General features: G+C 42.0%; 2 protein-coding genes across 4 annotated transcripts in view; one reads left to right on the top strand and one right to left on the bottom strand.

Moving 5' to 3' along the window:
* The window catches only part of KCTD9 (potassium channel tetramerization domain containing 9), a 30,132-nt gene extending 28,032 nt beyond the window's left edge, over positions 1-2,100 (bottom strand). For both annotated transcript variants that reach the window (XM_049866959.1, XM_049866958.1), the window contains exon 1: positions 2,002-2,100. In XM_049866959.1, coding sequence (XP_049722916.1) covers positions 2,002-2,049 — 48 coding nt within the window. In that variant the 5' untranslated portion in view covers positions 2,050-2,100. The remainder of the gene's footprint in view (positions 1-2,001) is intronic.
* Positions 2,101-2,405: 305 nt separating this feature from the next.
* The window catches only part of CDCA2 (cell division cycle associated 2), a 41,518-nt gene continuing 28,586 nt past the window's right edge, over positions 2,406-15,337 (top strand). The window contains exons 1-5 of one of the 2 annotated variants that reach the window (XM_049866540.1): positions 2,406-2,644; positions 2,860-3,031; positions 3,784-3,853; positions 3,952-4,122; positions 7,212-7,366. In XM_049866540.1, the coding sequence (XP_049722497.1) occupies positions 3,784-3,853; positions 3,952-4,122; positions 7,212-7,366 (396 nt within the window). In that variant the 5' untranslated portion in view covers positions 2,406-2,644; positions 2,860-3,031. Of the gene's footprint in view, positions 2,645-2,859; positions 3,032-3,073; positions 3,354-3,783; positions 3,854-3,951; positions 4,123-7,211; positions 7,367-15,337 lie in introns of those variants that run through there. The other variant, XM_049866539.1, reaches the window with a different exon arrangement.

Below are 15,337 nucleotides of genomic sequence, written 5' to 3'. Positions count from 1 at the left end.
GTTTGAACCTCCAGACTTTGTTAGTTTACAGTTAGTAATTGAGTGTGTAACCATCTGCACCACCCAGGAACTCATTCAGAGATATATATGTAGACTGTTATGTATTATCCTGCTCTTTTTCGTCAAATAAGAGTAATTATAATATTGTTTATTAATCAGCTTAATGGAGAGGAGAGGAAACATTGATAATTTTGCTCTTTGGAAAAAAGATTTCTTAATATGTATTCCAACAGAGTAAGGATTATGGCATGGTTTATTTTCAATACTGAATCACACTAGCAACCTCCAGTTTATGTTTGTATAATCTTTGTAATATATTTATTTTTAATTATTTAAGATGCATTTCTCTAATCTTCTGAGGTTCTTTAGTAAACATTTTTAAAGTAAATAAAATTTATATCCAAAAATCTAACCTAGTTAAGACTAGATAGCTTTAAAAAAAAAAAAGCCTTATTGTAAATAGTATGGAGAGCCCAACTCAGCCAGTCTTTGGCAACAAAATTCAGTGGTTTCAGAAGAGATTTAGGGCACAGTTAAATATTTATAACTGGGTCTTAACATCTTGTCTTTTATGAGTAACACAGCAGAGGTGTTGGATAAACCAAAAAAACCAAGCCCACTGCCGTCGAGTCGAGGTGTTGGATAAAAAAGGTCAAGTAGAGATTTGGTTTAGAGAACATATTATAATATACTACTAAATCTTTCTTCCAGCGACAATGTAAGTTTTAGATTTAGTAGCTAACCACAAAATAGGTTTAGAAAAAGTTAACAGAAATAATGTAAATCTTATGAAGCATATTTTGAGTTACCATTTATGAAAATTCAGAAACTTGAATTTATCCCAGTCCTGTTTTTGTATGAGTATTAAGTCTCCAAGACCAGGAAAACACAAAATTATAACCAAAAAACCACACTGTGGTTCAGATTTTGAACATGTTTACTCAAACTTACAGCATAGTGGGAAAGCCATTTTTATACTGTTGCAAAATGTCACTATTTAAAAATTCCTCTTTCCAGAATATGCAGGAAGCAAACTATTTAGCAAATAATTTCAGTGAGACCAAATTACCTTTACCTTAAAATCTAAGGCTTAACCACTTACTAGATATCATTTAGCCACACAATATATGTGCCTTGAACAGTCAAAATTTCCAAAGAAGCTGAACAACTTTTATGGGTGGGGCAAGAGCCTGAGAAGGAAAAGGATTCATTTTGGCTTGCTCTGACCTTGGAGAAATATTTAGTACCACACCCTCACACAGCAAACAGTACTGCCAAATCAGTCCATTTTGGTCTCTCCTCAGTCCTCTAAGGAACTAAAATAAAGCGAAATAATAAAGCGAGTACAGAAGTTTGGCAGCGGCCAGGCTTGGGGGCTTGGGGCACCTAAATGAGAGGGGGTAAAAAAAATCAAGAAAGCCTCCCAATTTTCAATCCTCTGTTCTACTTTGAATGAAGGAATATTTTATTAACCCACTGATAAAAAGTTTAATTTTTTCTTTAACCTGATCAATCTCACAACGCCTTCATCATTACTATCACTTTCTTGAGCAGACCATTACTCAGCACGAAGGTGGAAACAAGCCTTCTACAACCCAGCTGAACCAGGGGTGGGGAAGCGGTGTCTTCGGCGATTAGATGGAAACAGGAACATCAGCACTAAGGTCTCAGGTGACAGCGTCCCTCCCCACACCCTCGGTCCCCTCCTTTCTCCGGACCCAGGTCCTGGATTTGGGAACGATTAAGCACAAGCCTGACCTGCACCGGTCCCCGGGGCAGTTGAGAAGTTGAAGGGCAAGCTTAGGCAAGAAATTAGGATTGGGAGGAGGCCGCGGGAGGCCGATGTTCACCTCCCGGACACCCCCCGCGCCCACCTCCCAGCCCCTTTACCCAACTTCAGCCCTTTGCCCTCCGACTCTCTCTGCCCTGCGAGCTCTTTCTGTACTCCTCTGCCCTCGCCCCCAGAGCCGGCCCCGCCTCACCTCCTCCCGACCCCCTTACCTTTCCATTCTTGGGGCTGCCGTTAAGGAACAGGGTCACCCGCCTCATCGCGCTGCCCCCACCAGGTCCTGAGTGAGCCGCCACCCTCCCACCTTTTTCCCCTCCCACCTTTTTCTCCTCCCGCCCTTCCCCTCCCTCCACCCACTTGGACTCTCCTCCCTTCGCCACCTTCCTTCTCTTACTCACAGACAAATACACACTCTCCGTCCCACACCCCAGGGTTGGCGGGTCCTCCTTCCCACCCCGCCCCTATGCTCCTCAGCCTGCCTGGGGCCCTTCCCCCACCGCTCCGAGACTGACTCTAATTTCCACCAATCAACGGGCAGGAATGACCGGCATTCAGCCAATCATGATCCTGCACTGGGAGGGCTCATACGAACCCAGACGGGGTGGAGGGAGGGAAGAAAGGTTGTAGACGGGAAGGGTTATCAGCCAATTAGAGCAGAACCCGGAGCCCACCGGCCGCTCGATGCATAACTGGGCAGGCGCAAAACTAATACTAGGCAGCACAAGAAGAGCTTATCTGCATATGAAGGCGGGGTTTGGGGAAAAGAGCGGAGCGCTAGGAGTGACCTACACCGCTCTAACCCCGCCCACTCTCAACCCACAAAGGAAACGGCTGCAGCCAGGACTGGCTGATTGGGTAAGAGCCCGCCCGTCGTTCTGTCTTGATTGGCTCAAAGGTTCTTTTCGAAGTTCGCAGCATCCAACCGAAAAGTGGGGGGCGGAGCTGAAGTGCCAACCGAAGGGTTACTCCGCGAGACTTACATGGAAAGTAGTCCCATAACCCAAGATAGAAGCTGGTTTTTCTGGCCAATGGGTCACCCTCAGCTAGCGGTGGCTTCTCGCTCAGTGCAGGCAGCGAGTCCGCTTCCTGCGACAGCGAGGTAGAGGCTTGGGAGAGTTGGAGGTGCAAGTGGACACGTGCGGCTGGTTGCCGGCGTAGAGATCTGTGGGGCTACGCTCTGACGCTGAGGAGGCGGGGTCGGCGATTTGAATTCAGCGGCGGGGGATCGCGGAGCGGCTGGAGGTGAGTGTTTAGGTAGAGGGGAACCTCCCCGGTTGTGGTGTCGGGCGGCGGGGAACCCTGAGGTGGGCAGGAGCCAGAGAGAAGAACGGCGGAGCAGCCGTTTACGAGCTACTGCTCAGCCCCGGTGGCTGCCAGCTTAGCGAGCAACAGTTGATTTCCCAAGCCGAACCTTCAGGCCTGTAGAGCCGAGGTCAAGAAACTTGAAGAGATAGAGACATCGTACCAGGCCTTCCCCCCAATTTTGCTGACACCGTCTCTCGTGTGCTGCAGAGATTTCAATATAAACCGAAGCGACAGGAAGTCAAAGTTGCGGGAGTGAGAGGTAGGACAAGTGCCCTGGTTTGGGCTTCAAATACAGTGCAACAGTGCTGTTTCTTAAGGGTGTATCCTGCCCTTCGGAGACAGTGGCCCTCATTCAACCTACTCGGATCACCTGGAATGTTTTTTAAAATGCAGAATCCAGGGACCATCGAGATTCACGGAATCAGAATTCCTGAGACTCCACAAAGTTGCATTTTTAACAGGTTACCCAGATGATTCAGGTGTTCACTAAGGTTTGAAAAGCCATGGCAAACAGTGTAGGGTCCTGAATAGCAGTTTCCCCCATTTCTTTAATATGAGCTGCAGAAGTACTCTGTTGACATCTACATACCTTTGTAGATTGTATTAGAATTCAGCGTTGAATGAGGATCTTGCTAGAATCACATTAAGTTTTGGGGTGGAGTTATTTATATTTTTCTTTTTTTTTTTAGATGGATACCAGTTTAAAAGGCAAGGAGCTCCTTGAAACGAAGGACGAAGAGTCTGCTATTAACAATGCTGGTGTGTAGTGATCTCTTGTGATCTTGTGGAAACTAAGGCATAGATATTTTGCTTGATAATGACGTTTAGCCTCAACAATATATTACTGTCTGTTTCAGAAAATACCTCTTTCATGTTGGGAAATGGGGAGCTTGTAACTCAGAAACATGAAGCAGAAGTGACGCCTAATCTTTGCAGACCAGACATATTTAAATCACCTTTGAACTTTTCTACTGTAACTGTAGAGCAATTGGGAATTACACCTGAAAGCTTTGTTAAGAACACTCCAGGTAACAGAAATTGTCATTCTATTGTAGTGCTTTTCAATTTTAAAGATAACCTTAATATAATTCACTTTTATTCATCCATCCTGTTTATCTTGTTATTTTATGTATCTAAAATGTTTGATTCTGTCAGCTCACTTGCCCAAGGAGACTTCTCTGCACTTGCACAGCCATCCAGCATAGCAGGACATCAGGCAGCTGGCCAGTGTGATAATGTTCCTAAGTCAGAGATGTGCTGTATACCCAGTGGGAAAGAATGTGTACAGATCCCTTTTTGACATGACGTAAGAGAATATATCCTATAAATAGTAAAACAGTTTATGTTCAGGAATGGCAAATATAAGAGAAAATTGAGGAACAATTAAAATATAATGTGGAATGATTGGGGTGTACTTCTTTCAAAATCACAAACAAAATTGACTCGGGGGCTAATCTCCAAGGAGCGGAAAGTCACCTGTGAATTTCTGTTGTAGGTGAAGAAAGAAACAAAGGAATGGAACAGAATTTAGAAATGGAGGATATGGGAGACTGCAAAGTCAAGGGGCACTAAGCTAAGCAATGTTTGAGACAAGGCCAAGGTGTTCTCTCTTCAAGAATATCACTTTTAGAAAAGCTAGGTGCATTTTGTGTGCTTGGACACACGGCCAGAATTCAGGGTACTTGGACACACGGCCAGAATTCAGGGTACTATGCTGAAGTATGTAAGTGTGGTACAATGAGTTCCTTTATGTGGCCTTTGAATTTGCTCTTTGGAAAAAAAATTTGGGAGACCTCCCAAGCTGTATTCTACCACAGCTTGTTACTTTTGCCTGGAGAGGGCCAATCTCTGCCTGTAGAGAATGTTACTGTTGTAGAAGACCTGAGTGGATTGACATCTGGGCAGTGGAGTATTGGTTGAACTGAGGTGGAGGAGCCCTAGTGGTGCAGTGGTTAAGTGCTCAGCTGCTAACCTGGAGTTTGGTTCTTCAAACCCACCATCCTGTCCGTGGGAGAAAGATGTGGCAGTCTGCTTCCATAAAGATTTACAGCTTTGGAAACCCTATGGGGCAGTTCTGCTCTGTCCTACAGGGTCTCTGTGAGTTGGAATCAACTTGACAGCAGGGAGTTTGAACTTTGGCTTGGTGAGGGAGGCCCTGCATTCTAAGAGATGAGCATTGGTATATATAAAGGACTGAAGTGTAGGTTTTCAGGGCTACTTGGTTGACAAGAGCTGGGAGGCAAGTGTGTCTTTGACACAGAAGTCCTGTGCTTAAAACCCTCCCAGTCCCAGTTAAAAAAAAAAAAGCTGCAGCTGAGAGAGCACCTTAGCAAGCTGCTACACTGGCTATGAGTTGGGCCAGCTAGTGGCTGACAGCAGTGCTGGTGTTGCTGAACCAGTCTGCAGAGAAAGGGCAAAGAGATGCAACAGCTAAGAGCCTCGTGGTGGGGAGGCCTGCCCAGCAGAGAAGGCATCTTCCCAGCAAAGAAGGCAGCTGCCAGCAGAGAAACTATGCCCACTGATTGCTTGCTGAGAGCTGTTCAGCAGAGAGCTTATCTGCTTATGATCCTTTTTGCTCTGAGAGCTGTCCTGCTCGGAAGCTGTCCTGCACTGAAGAATGCATGGATGTGCTCTCCACTTTGGGGACTCTTCCAGACCTTGTCTTTGTGTTTCCTGACACTGATCCTGAGTTGTTCCTGTTACTTCCAAGGTGATCTTGACCCTGCATTGTAGCCTCTTACTTCCCTAATAAACCACATAACTGAGTATGATCTTTGAGTTCTGTGTGGCCGTTACAATGAATTATCGAACGCAGCAGAGAAGTAGAAAGTGCTGTAGGGAAAGCCTAAAGCCTGTTGCCATCGAGTCAGTTCCAACTCAAAGCGAGCAGCTGGTGTCAAATAATGAAAAAGGAAGGTGGAGATTGGCTTGACTTCTGCCTCATAGAAACCAACTTTGCGCTTATCCTGATTCTTATCGCTTATGAATTTAGACAAGTCATTATGCTATAGATATACTAACAGAAGCAAAATTGTCTTGAAATATTAAGAACTTGATAGAGTTCATGTGCCTAGGTGGAGATCCTTCCCTTTCAGCCTGTGGGTATGTTGTTGTTAAAGCTGCTATCAAATCGCCTCAACTCATGGCGACCCCAAGAACAATAAAATGAAACGCGGCCTGGTCCTGCGTCATCCTCATGATCAATTGCAGATTGGACCGTTGTGATCCATAGGATTTTCAATGGCTGATTTTTGGAAGTGGATAACCAGGTCCTTCTTAGTCTGTTAGTTGTGTCAGTCTGGAAGCTCTCCTGAGATCTGTTCAGCAACATAGCAACATGCAAGCCTCCACTGATAGACAAGTGGTGACTGCACATGAGGTACATTGGCCAGGAGTCGAACCCAGGTCTCCTGCATGGAACGCAAAAAGTCCACCACTGAACCACCACTGCCTCCTTCCTTGGGGATGAGACTAATTCAGAAAAAGAAATTCTTGGTCAAAGCAAGCAATTGCCTGTTGCTGTTTGCAGGAAATATGGAACAAAAACAAGAAGCATTAAGTATGTTCATGTGTTCATTCAACAACTATTTAGTGAATGCCTTCCATGTACTAGACATGGAACAAATCAGTGGACAAAACAAAAAGTTCCTATCTAGAACCATTCCCAAAGCCAACTCTTCAGACATGGATTGGACTGGACAATGGGTTGGAGAGGGATGCTAGTGAGGAGTGAGCTTCTTGGATCAGGTGGACACTTGAGACTATGTTGGCATCTCCTGCCTGGAGGGGAGAGGAGGGTGGAGGGGGTTAGAAGCTGGTGAAATGGACACAAAAAGAGAGTGGAGGGAGAGAGTAATTGGGCGTATGTAGCAAGGTGTATGTAAGTTTTTGTGTGAGAGACTGACTTGATTTGTAAACTTTTACTTAAAGCACAATAAAAATTATTTTTAAAAAAAAGTTCTTATCTAGCTGATACTCTGTGAACGACTTTGCCAGTCTTTCTCTTAGATTTCTGTACCATGTGTTAATCATATTTTCTTTATCAGGTTGGTACATTATGGGTAATCAGGACATGATTACTGATGACTGTTTGAATTTAAAAGAGTTTTCATTACAGGAAAGCCATCATCTTATCTTAAAAAATCTAGACGACGTTCTACAATTGGTGCTCGGGGCTCTCCTGAAACAAACCATTTGATTTGTTTCATTGCTCAGCAGCGAAATTTAAAGAATGCACAGAAATCTTCTTTGGCACAGAATTCCCCTTTTCAGGTATGATTTTCCTCTAAGTTCTGTCGTGGACTCTTTTGGGGAGAATGTCTAGTCTGATAAAAAGTCGTGTGATCTTCCTTCTTACGCATTGCATCCGTTTTGGATCTGGAGAGACACTTTCTCCGTGTCCTACACGGAATGTGCAGTTGGCATAAATGTTGATGTTGAGTATGGATGTGTCACAGTTAAGGGACCCTGGGTAGATACGGCTTTTTAAAGGAGCTTTTTATTTTATTTTGCAAAATTTTGGGGGGAGATTAATGTCTGCTTTTTATTTATTTTTTTTATAATGAGGTGAGGCAATATTTTCCAACCCTTTTATTCTTTTGTCTCTAAATGTCTGATTTTTTCATGACTAATGGGAGTTGGAATGTAGGGTCAGGCCCCACCCCCCACCCCCAGGACAAAATGTTCTGGGGGCAATCTTGTGGAAGGCAGCGAATGAATTGTTTGCTCATGGGGACGTATTTAGATTTTTTTTTTCAAATTTTTATCCAAAATGACACATGCTCCTGAAACGTCAAGTAGTAGTATAGGCCTTGCTTGGAAAAGTCTGCAGCTTACCCTTGAAGGACAACTACTTTTGATTCGTTTGCATTTTTCTGGTGTTGTTCTTCCTGTTTTTAAATAACATGCTTATATTGCCACTTCTTTATTTTTTAATTTTAACTGTTATTTGTAAGGCTGTATAGTATAGTGCTGTGGTTTTCAAAGTTAGTCTGAAGATGCCTGGGGGTCCCTGAATCCCTTTCAGCAGGTCCATGAGGTCAAAGCTATTTTTGTAAATACACTAAGACATTATTTGCCTTTATTCACTGTTTTGGTCCTTGCAGTCATGGTACAAAAGTAATGTTGGGTAAAGACTTTTTGGCACCTTAGCATGAATCAAGGCAGTGACACCAAGCTATGATTGTATTTTTCACTGCTGTGCATTCACAATAAAAATAATAGTAATAATGCCAGTTTCACTTAAGAATGTCCTTGATAAAGCAATAATATATTATAATGTAGCCTGTCTGTTTCAGCTCCTGTAGCCCTGGCATTCCTCGATTCCTCGGCAGTATTTACTGGCATCTATCCTCCCTCCATTTGTGCTCCTCCGTTCTGTGTCTAATGTGCTCTTTTTATAACTCAGAAGTGATATTTAGGACATACCTTACACTGACATAGCCTCATTAACAACAAAGAAAACCCCATTGCCAAATGGGATTACATTCATAGGTACAGATGTTAGGATTTCAACACATATTTTGGAGGGGCACAGTTCAATAGGTAATAGCTTGTAACCACCACCACTGTGACCTTGACAATGATAGACTTTTCAGATAGATCAGTAGGGGTATGGATGAATGTGATGTTTTGATATTGTGTAATAAAATGTGTCAATCTTGGGAGATCTGCATTGCTCAGTAAATCAATATTGTCTAAATGACCAATGTATGATGGTACAAAGGCATATCCTGAAATTGCAAAATAGATCAGTAGATTTAAACAAAAGAATACAAAAAGTTCATTGATGTGATTTCATATCTGATGTTGTGACTAACCTTTAAGAAATTTTTGTTGGTTTTTGGTGTAATATTAAGGAAGAATAGCCACCATTCTGAAAAGGCTATTAAATATTCCTCTTTTGATAAATACAGATAGATAGATAGATGCTGTAGAGTTGACTCCAACTCACAGAGACCTTATCTGCAACAGATAGAAACATTGCCTGCTCTTGTGTCATCTTCAAGATCTCAGGCATGTTGGAGTTTATCATTGCAGCTGTTGTGCCAGTCCATCTCACTGAGGGTCTCCCTTACCCTCACTGGCCTGCAATTTCATCAAACATGGTATCCTCCTCTAGTGATTGATCCCCCCGATGACATGTCAAAGCGAGCTAGACAATGTTCTGTTGTGATCCATAAGGTTTTCACTGGCTAACTTTGGGAAGCTGATTGCCAGGCTTTTCCTTCTAGTCTGCTTTTTAGTCTGGAAGCTCCACTGAAACCTGTCCACCATGGGTGACCCTGCTGGTATTTGAAATAACAGTAGCACAGCTTCCAGCATCACAGCAACATGCAAACCACCACAGTACACAAACTGACAGGTAGGCGGTGGTCTGATAGATATTGTTAACATAAACGAAGAATCTTTGGGGTCCTCAGTTATTTTTAAGAGCATGAAAACTTCCTGAGAACTGCTGTGATAGCGGAGAAGAGCGTGAGCTCTGAAGCTGCACTGCCTGGATTTGATTCTTGGCTTTGCTACTAATTGTTACTTTTGACAAGTTACTTAAATTCTCTGTTTCCTCGTGTGTAAAATGGGGCTGATAGTACTAGGAAGAATTTTTTTGATGATGAATAAATTAAGAGATATAAAGTACTTACAACAGTGCGTGGAACATGGTATGCCTTGGATAAGTATTAACTCTTACTGTTCTTATTTCCATGAAAAATGAGGATTTTGCTCTCAAATCTTCTGCCCATACCCATCCCAATGCTTTCCCCCTCCCCATTATCAATATTGTTGTTTAAGTCAGTGTTTAATATATATTATGTAACCATGTAGACATTTTTCACTAATTGCTATGTAGTATATGGGTGGGTTGGGTTATATTTTCATTATATTTTCTTGCACAACTATTGCTTTTCCTTTAATTAGTAGGTATCTTTTTTGTTTTAATTAATTTTTAAACTAACTTACTATATAATTCATCCCCAAACTTTGACAGAATTGAAAAATGGAAGAGTCTGCTGGTTCTTTTTTTCCCCCTTGGCATCCTCTGTCCTCTTTCTTTCTAGCTTGGTTGTACTCTGTACAGCTGCCATTTCCTGACTTATTTTCACCATTATTGGTAATTTTTTTCTCTTTTTTGGACCCTTGTTTTCTTGATGCCATATCTTTCTCTTTCTTGGTTTATTACCTCATTTTTCTGGAGCCTCTGCATATCTGATGAAGTTTATTCTGCCAGCACATTTGAATTATCATTTGTCTTGATATAGAAATCTAGATTGGACATATTTTCCATAAAAATTCTGAAGGTATTATTCCATTATATTTTGGCTTACAGAGTTGAAGTCCTATTCTAATAACTAATTCAACAAGTATTTTGATTCTTGATCCTTTGTGTGGCCTAATTTTTCATTCTGGAATCTCTATTCCTGGTGTTAAAAAATCTCATGGTGGAGACAGAAAGGGCCACATAAACTAGAAACTACATCAACCTGAGACTGGAAGAACTAGATGGTGCCCGGCTACCACCGATCACTGCCCTAACAGGGAACACAACAGAGAATCCCTGATGGAGCAGGAGAACAGTGGGATGCAGATCTCAGATTCTCACAAAAAGATCAGACTTAATGGTCTGACTGAGACTAGAGGGACTGTGGAGGTCATGGTCTTCGGACTCTTTGTTAGCCCAAGACCGGAACCATTCCTGAAGCCAACTTCCCAGACGGGGAGTGGACTGGACTATATGAGATGGTGAGAAGTGAGCTGCTTGGCTCAAGTAGACACATGAGACTATGTGGGCAACTCCTGTCTGAGAGAAGGAGGAGGGGGACAGGAGCTGGTTGAATGGATATGGGGAGTACAGGGTGGAGAGAAGGAATGTGCTGTCTCATTAGGGGGAGAGCAGCTAGGAGTACATAGCAAGGTGTGTATGACTTTTTGTATGAGAAACTGACTTGATTTATAAACTTTCACTTAAAGCACAATAAATAAATAATTTTAAGAAATCTCATGGTGGAATGTCATCATGGATTGTTGAGGACATTGTCATTTCATTGATGTTTTCTTTGTGTCGTAGTATCTCTTGTGTTTTATGTTCTGTTTGCTGCCTGATTACTTTAGACTCTGTATCATGCTCAAAGCTTTCTCCAAATGCCTGGTGATTTTGGGACTGTCTGTTCATATTTAAATGTGAAGCACTCTAGAAACCTGATTGGGAGTTCATTGTGCACAGATAGGACTTGTTGACTGGTGGATTTCTACATAAGATGATAGGCCACTTTTTTCATTGGGAGAATCTTTTCTCTTGGGCAGGTCTGTTTTCCCTGAAAGGAATTACTGAAGATATAAACGTAACACCTGGAAGTTGAATGTGTATAAACGGCTGGAAGTCTCACTGTCCATTGTGAAAATTTGCCCAAACCCTGTTTTTGGTACAGGACCTTAGGTCTGCCCTCAGCTGTATTCGGAGTCCTACCTAGCATCCAGAATCTCTGTGTTCCCTCTAAAATGTGAAGACCCTTTCTTTTTTGTGGAGAGGATCTGTAGGTCCAGATGCTCCTGATACAGTTTCACCATTCCTCTGGTTTTGAGCCCTACGCTGTACCCCTATTATTTCAAAAGAACCTGATAATTTCAATACCTGAACCTTTACTGGGGGTCCTGCAGCAGATCTAGAAGTCCCTGGGTGGCACAGACGGTTAAGCACTCGACTGTTAACCTAAAGGTTGGTGATTCGAACCCATCCAGAGGCACCTTGGAAGAAAGGCCCAGCGATCTGCTTTTGGAAGTTCACAGCCATAAAAACCCTGTGGAGCACTGTTCTGCTCTGCAACACATAGGATCTCCATGAGTCAGAAATGACTGACAGCAACTTAATAGTAGTAGGTAGCAGCAGGGGTGCTTGTTTTTGTTAGCAAACTGCCCTAAGGAGCCCCTTTGAATTTCAACTTTCTCTGGTCCTCCAAGTCAGTTTTTGTTGACATTCCATGTCTAATGTTGCATTTTCTCTCAAGGATATACATATGCACACACACATGCATATCATATGAATTTGTTGTTGTTGTTAGGTGCTGTCGAGTCAGTTCAGACTCATAGCAACCCTGTGTACAACAGAATGAAACACTGCCTGGTCCTGCGCCATCCTTACAATGGCTGTCATGCCTGAGCCCATTGTTGCAACCACTGTCTCAATCCATCTTGTTGAGCGTCTTCCTCTTTTTCGCTGGTCCCCTACTTTACCAAGCATGACATCCTTCTCAAGGGACTGGTCCCTCCTGATAAGATGTCCAAAGTATGTGAGATGTAATCCCGCCATCCTTGCCTCTAAGGAACATTCTGTTTGTACTTCTTCCAAGACAGATTTGTTCATTCTTTCGGCAGTCCATGATATATTCAGTATTCTTTGCCAACACCGCAATTCAAAGGCAGCACTTCTTTGGTCTTCCTTATTCATCGTCCAGCTTTCACACGCATATGAGGCGATTGAAAACACCATGGCCTGGGTCAGGTGTACCTTAGTCTTCAAGGTGACATCTTTGCTTTAAAACACTTTAAAGAGGCCTTTTGTAGCAGATTTGCCCAGTGCAATGCGTCTTTTGACTTCTTGACTGTTGCTTCATAGGTATTGATGATTGTGGATCCAAGCAAAATGAAATCCTTGACAACTCCAGTCTTTTCTCTGTTTAGCATGATGTTGCTTATTGGTCTAGCTGTGAGGAGTTTTGTTTTAAGTTGAGGCGTAATCCATACTGAAGGCCGTGGTCTTAGATCTTCATCAGTAAGTGCTTCAATTTCTCTTCACTTTCAGCAAGTAAGGCTGTGTCATCTGCGTAACACAAGTTGTTAATGAGCCTTCCTCCAGTCCTGATGCCTGTATCTTCTTCATATAGTCCAGCTTCTCAGATTATTTGCTTAGCATACAGGTTGAATAGGTATGGTGAAAGGATACAACCCTGATGCACACCTTTCCTGACTTTAAACCACACGTTATCCCCTTGTTCTATTCGAACAACTGCGTCTTGATCTATGTACAGGTTCCTCATGAGCACAATTAAGTGTTCCGGAATTCCCATTCTTCCCAAAGTTATCCATAATTTATTATGATTCACATCATTGAATTCCTTTGCATAGTCAATAAAACACAGGTAAACATCTTTCTGGTTTTCTCTGCTTCCAGCCAGGATCTATGTGACACCATCATCTATGGTATCCCTCATTCCATGTCCTCTTCTGAATCTGGCTTGAATTTCTGGCAGTTCCCTGTTGAAATACTGCTGCAGCTGCTTTTGAATGATCTTCAGCAAAATTTTGCTTGTGTGTGATATTATTGTTTGATAATTTCCACATTGGATCACCTTTCTTGGGAGTAGGCATAAATATGGATCTCTTCCTTTTTTCCAGTTGGTTAGCCAGGTGTCTGTCTTCCAAATTTCTTGGCATAGACAAGTGAGTACTTCTAACACTGCATCCATTGGTGGAAACATCTCAATTGTTATTCTGTCAATTCGTGGAGCCTTGTTTTTTGCCAGTGCCTCCAGTGCAGCTTGGATTTCTTCCTTCAGTATCGCCGCTTCCTGATCATATGCTATCTCCTGAAATGGTTGAACGTTGACCAGTTCTTTTGGTATAGTGACTCTTTTTCTTTTAGTGCTTCATGTGTTGTTTAATGTTTTCCCTGTAGAATCCTTCAATATTGCATTTTGAAGCTTGAATTTTTTCTTCAATTCTTCCAGCTTGAGAAATACCAAGCGTGTTCTTCCCTTTTGGTTTTCTAACTTTAGGTTTTTGCACATGTCATTATAATACTTTACTTTGTCTTCCCCAGCCACCCTCTGAAATCTTCTATTCAGTTCTTTTACTTCATTAATTTTTCCTTTCACTTTAGCTACTTGACATTCAAGAGCGAGTCTTTCTGACATCCATTTTGGTCTTTTCTTTCTCTCCTGTCTGAATGACCTCTGACTTTCTTCATGTATGATGTCCTTGATGTCATTCCACAGTTACTCTGGTCTTCAGTCATTAATGTTCAATATGTCAAACCTGTTCTTGAGACGGTCTCTAAGTTTAGGTGGGGTATGCTTAAGGTCATACTTTGGCTCTTGTGGACTTGTTCTAATTTTCTTCAGTTTCCACTTGAACTTGCATATGAGCAATTGTTGGTCTGTTCCACAGTTGGCCCTCGGTCTTGTTCTGACCAATGATATGGAGCTTTTCCATCATCTCTTTCCACAGATGTCGTCGACCTGATTATTGTGTATTCCCTCTGGCGAGGTCCACCTGTTATGTTGCAAATACCTTTTTTTCATATGACTTTACTCTCATTAAAAGAATTACTCAAATATATAGTTCTAGCATATGGCATTGTTAAAAAAAAAAAGGGATTTTTTTATGAATAAATTTCTAGATAAGTAAACAGTAATTCTTTTTTTATTTTAGTTATAATTTTCTAAATTATATTTTATACTTTCTAGGTTTGTAATATAGACTTAAATTCTTTGTATGAAAAATGGTATTTTCTGTTAAACTTGGGCAGTTTTTATTAACAAATCAGTGGTATCCTTTGACCTTCTGAGACATGCTTCTATTGTAAATACCCTGGATGGCTTTACTGTTTTCATTGGTTCTTATCCTTTTTCTTGCCTTTCTCAACAAAGTCTTTGAATACATGAATAAAAAACATTTTTAGATAGTTACATTTCTAATTTACTGAAATGTTCTGCAGTGAGTACTAGTAGAACATTTTATTTTTTATTAAGTATGAGAACCTATAAAGCAGTTGCTGTCAGGGTGATTCCGACTCATGGCGACCCCATTTGTACAAGGTAGAACTGCAGGTCATGGGGTTTCATGGCTGTGACCTTTCGGAAGCAGATCGCCAGGACTTTCCTCTAAGGTGCCTCTGGTTGGGTTCAAACTGCTAACCTTTCTGTTAGTAGCTGAGTACTTGACTGTTTACGCCACCCGTGAGCTCCTAAGAATGTATATGCTGAAATAATTCATTTATTTTCTGTACTTCCCCCTTTTTAGAAAGAAAACACTTAAGAGGAAGAATCGAAGGGAAATGGCTCTCTATCTTTCCTCCACTAATCTTGTTTTCATTCTTGAATATCACACCAACCACATAAATGATCCACCCAACATCATGGCTTCTCAGTTCCTCGACTTCTGTAGCTCCAGTGACCTTTTTCTCTACTCTACCTCGGCCATCCACCATATGGCCATTTGCTAGCTTATTACCTGTTCTTCCTGCATTTC

The sequence above is a fragment of the Elephas maximus genome, chromosome 22, assembly GCF_024166365.1.
Source record: "Elephas maximus indicus isolate mEleMax1 chromosome 22, mEleMax1 primary haplotype, whole genome shotgun sequence".
NCBI classification, from domain to species: domain Eukaryota; kingdom Metazoa; phylum Chordata; class Mammalia; order Proboscidea; family Elephantidae; genus Elephas; species Elephas maximus.
The sequence above is the reverse complement of the archived record's forward strand: the minus strand, read 5'-3'. Positions and strand labels throughout refer to the sequence as shown.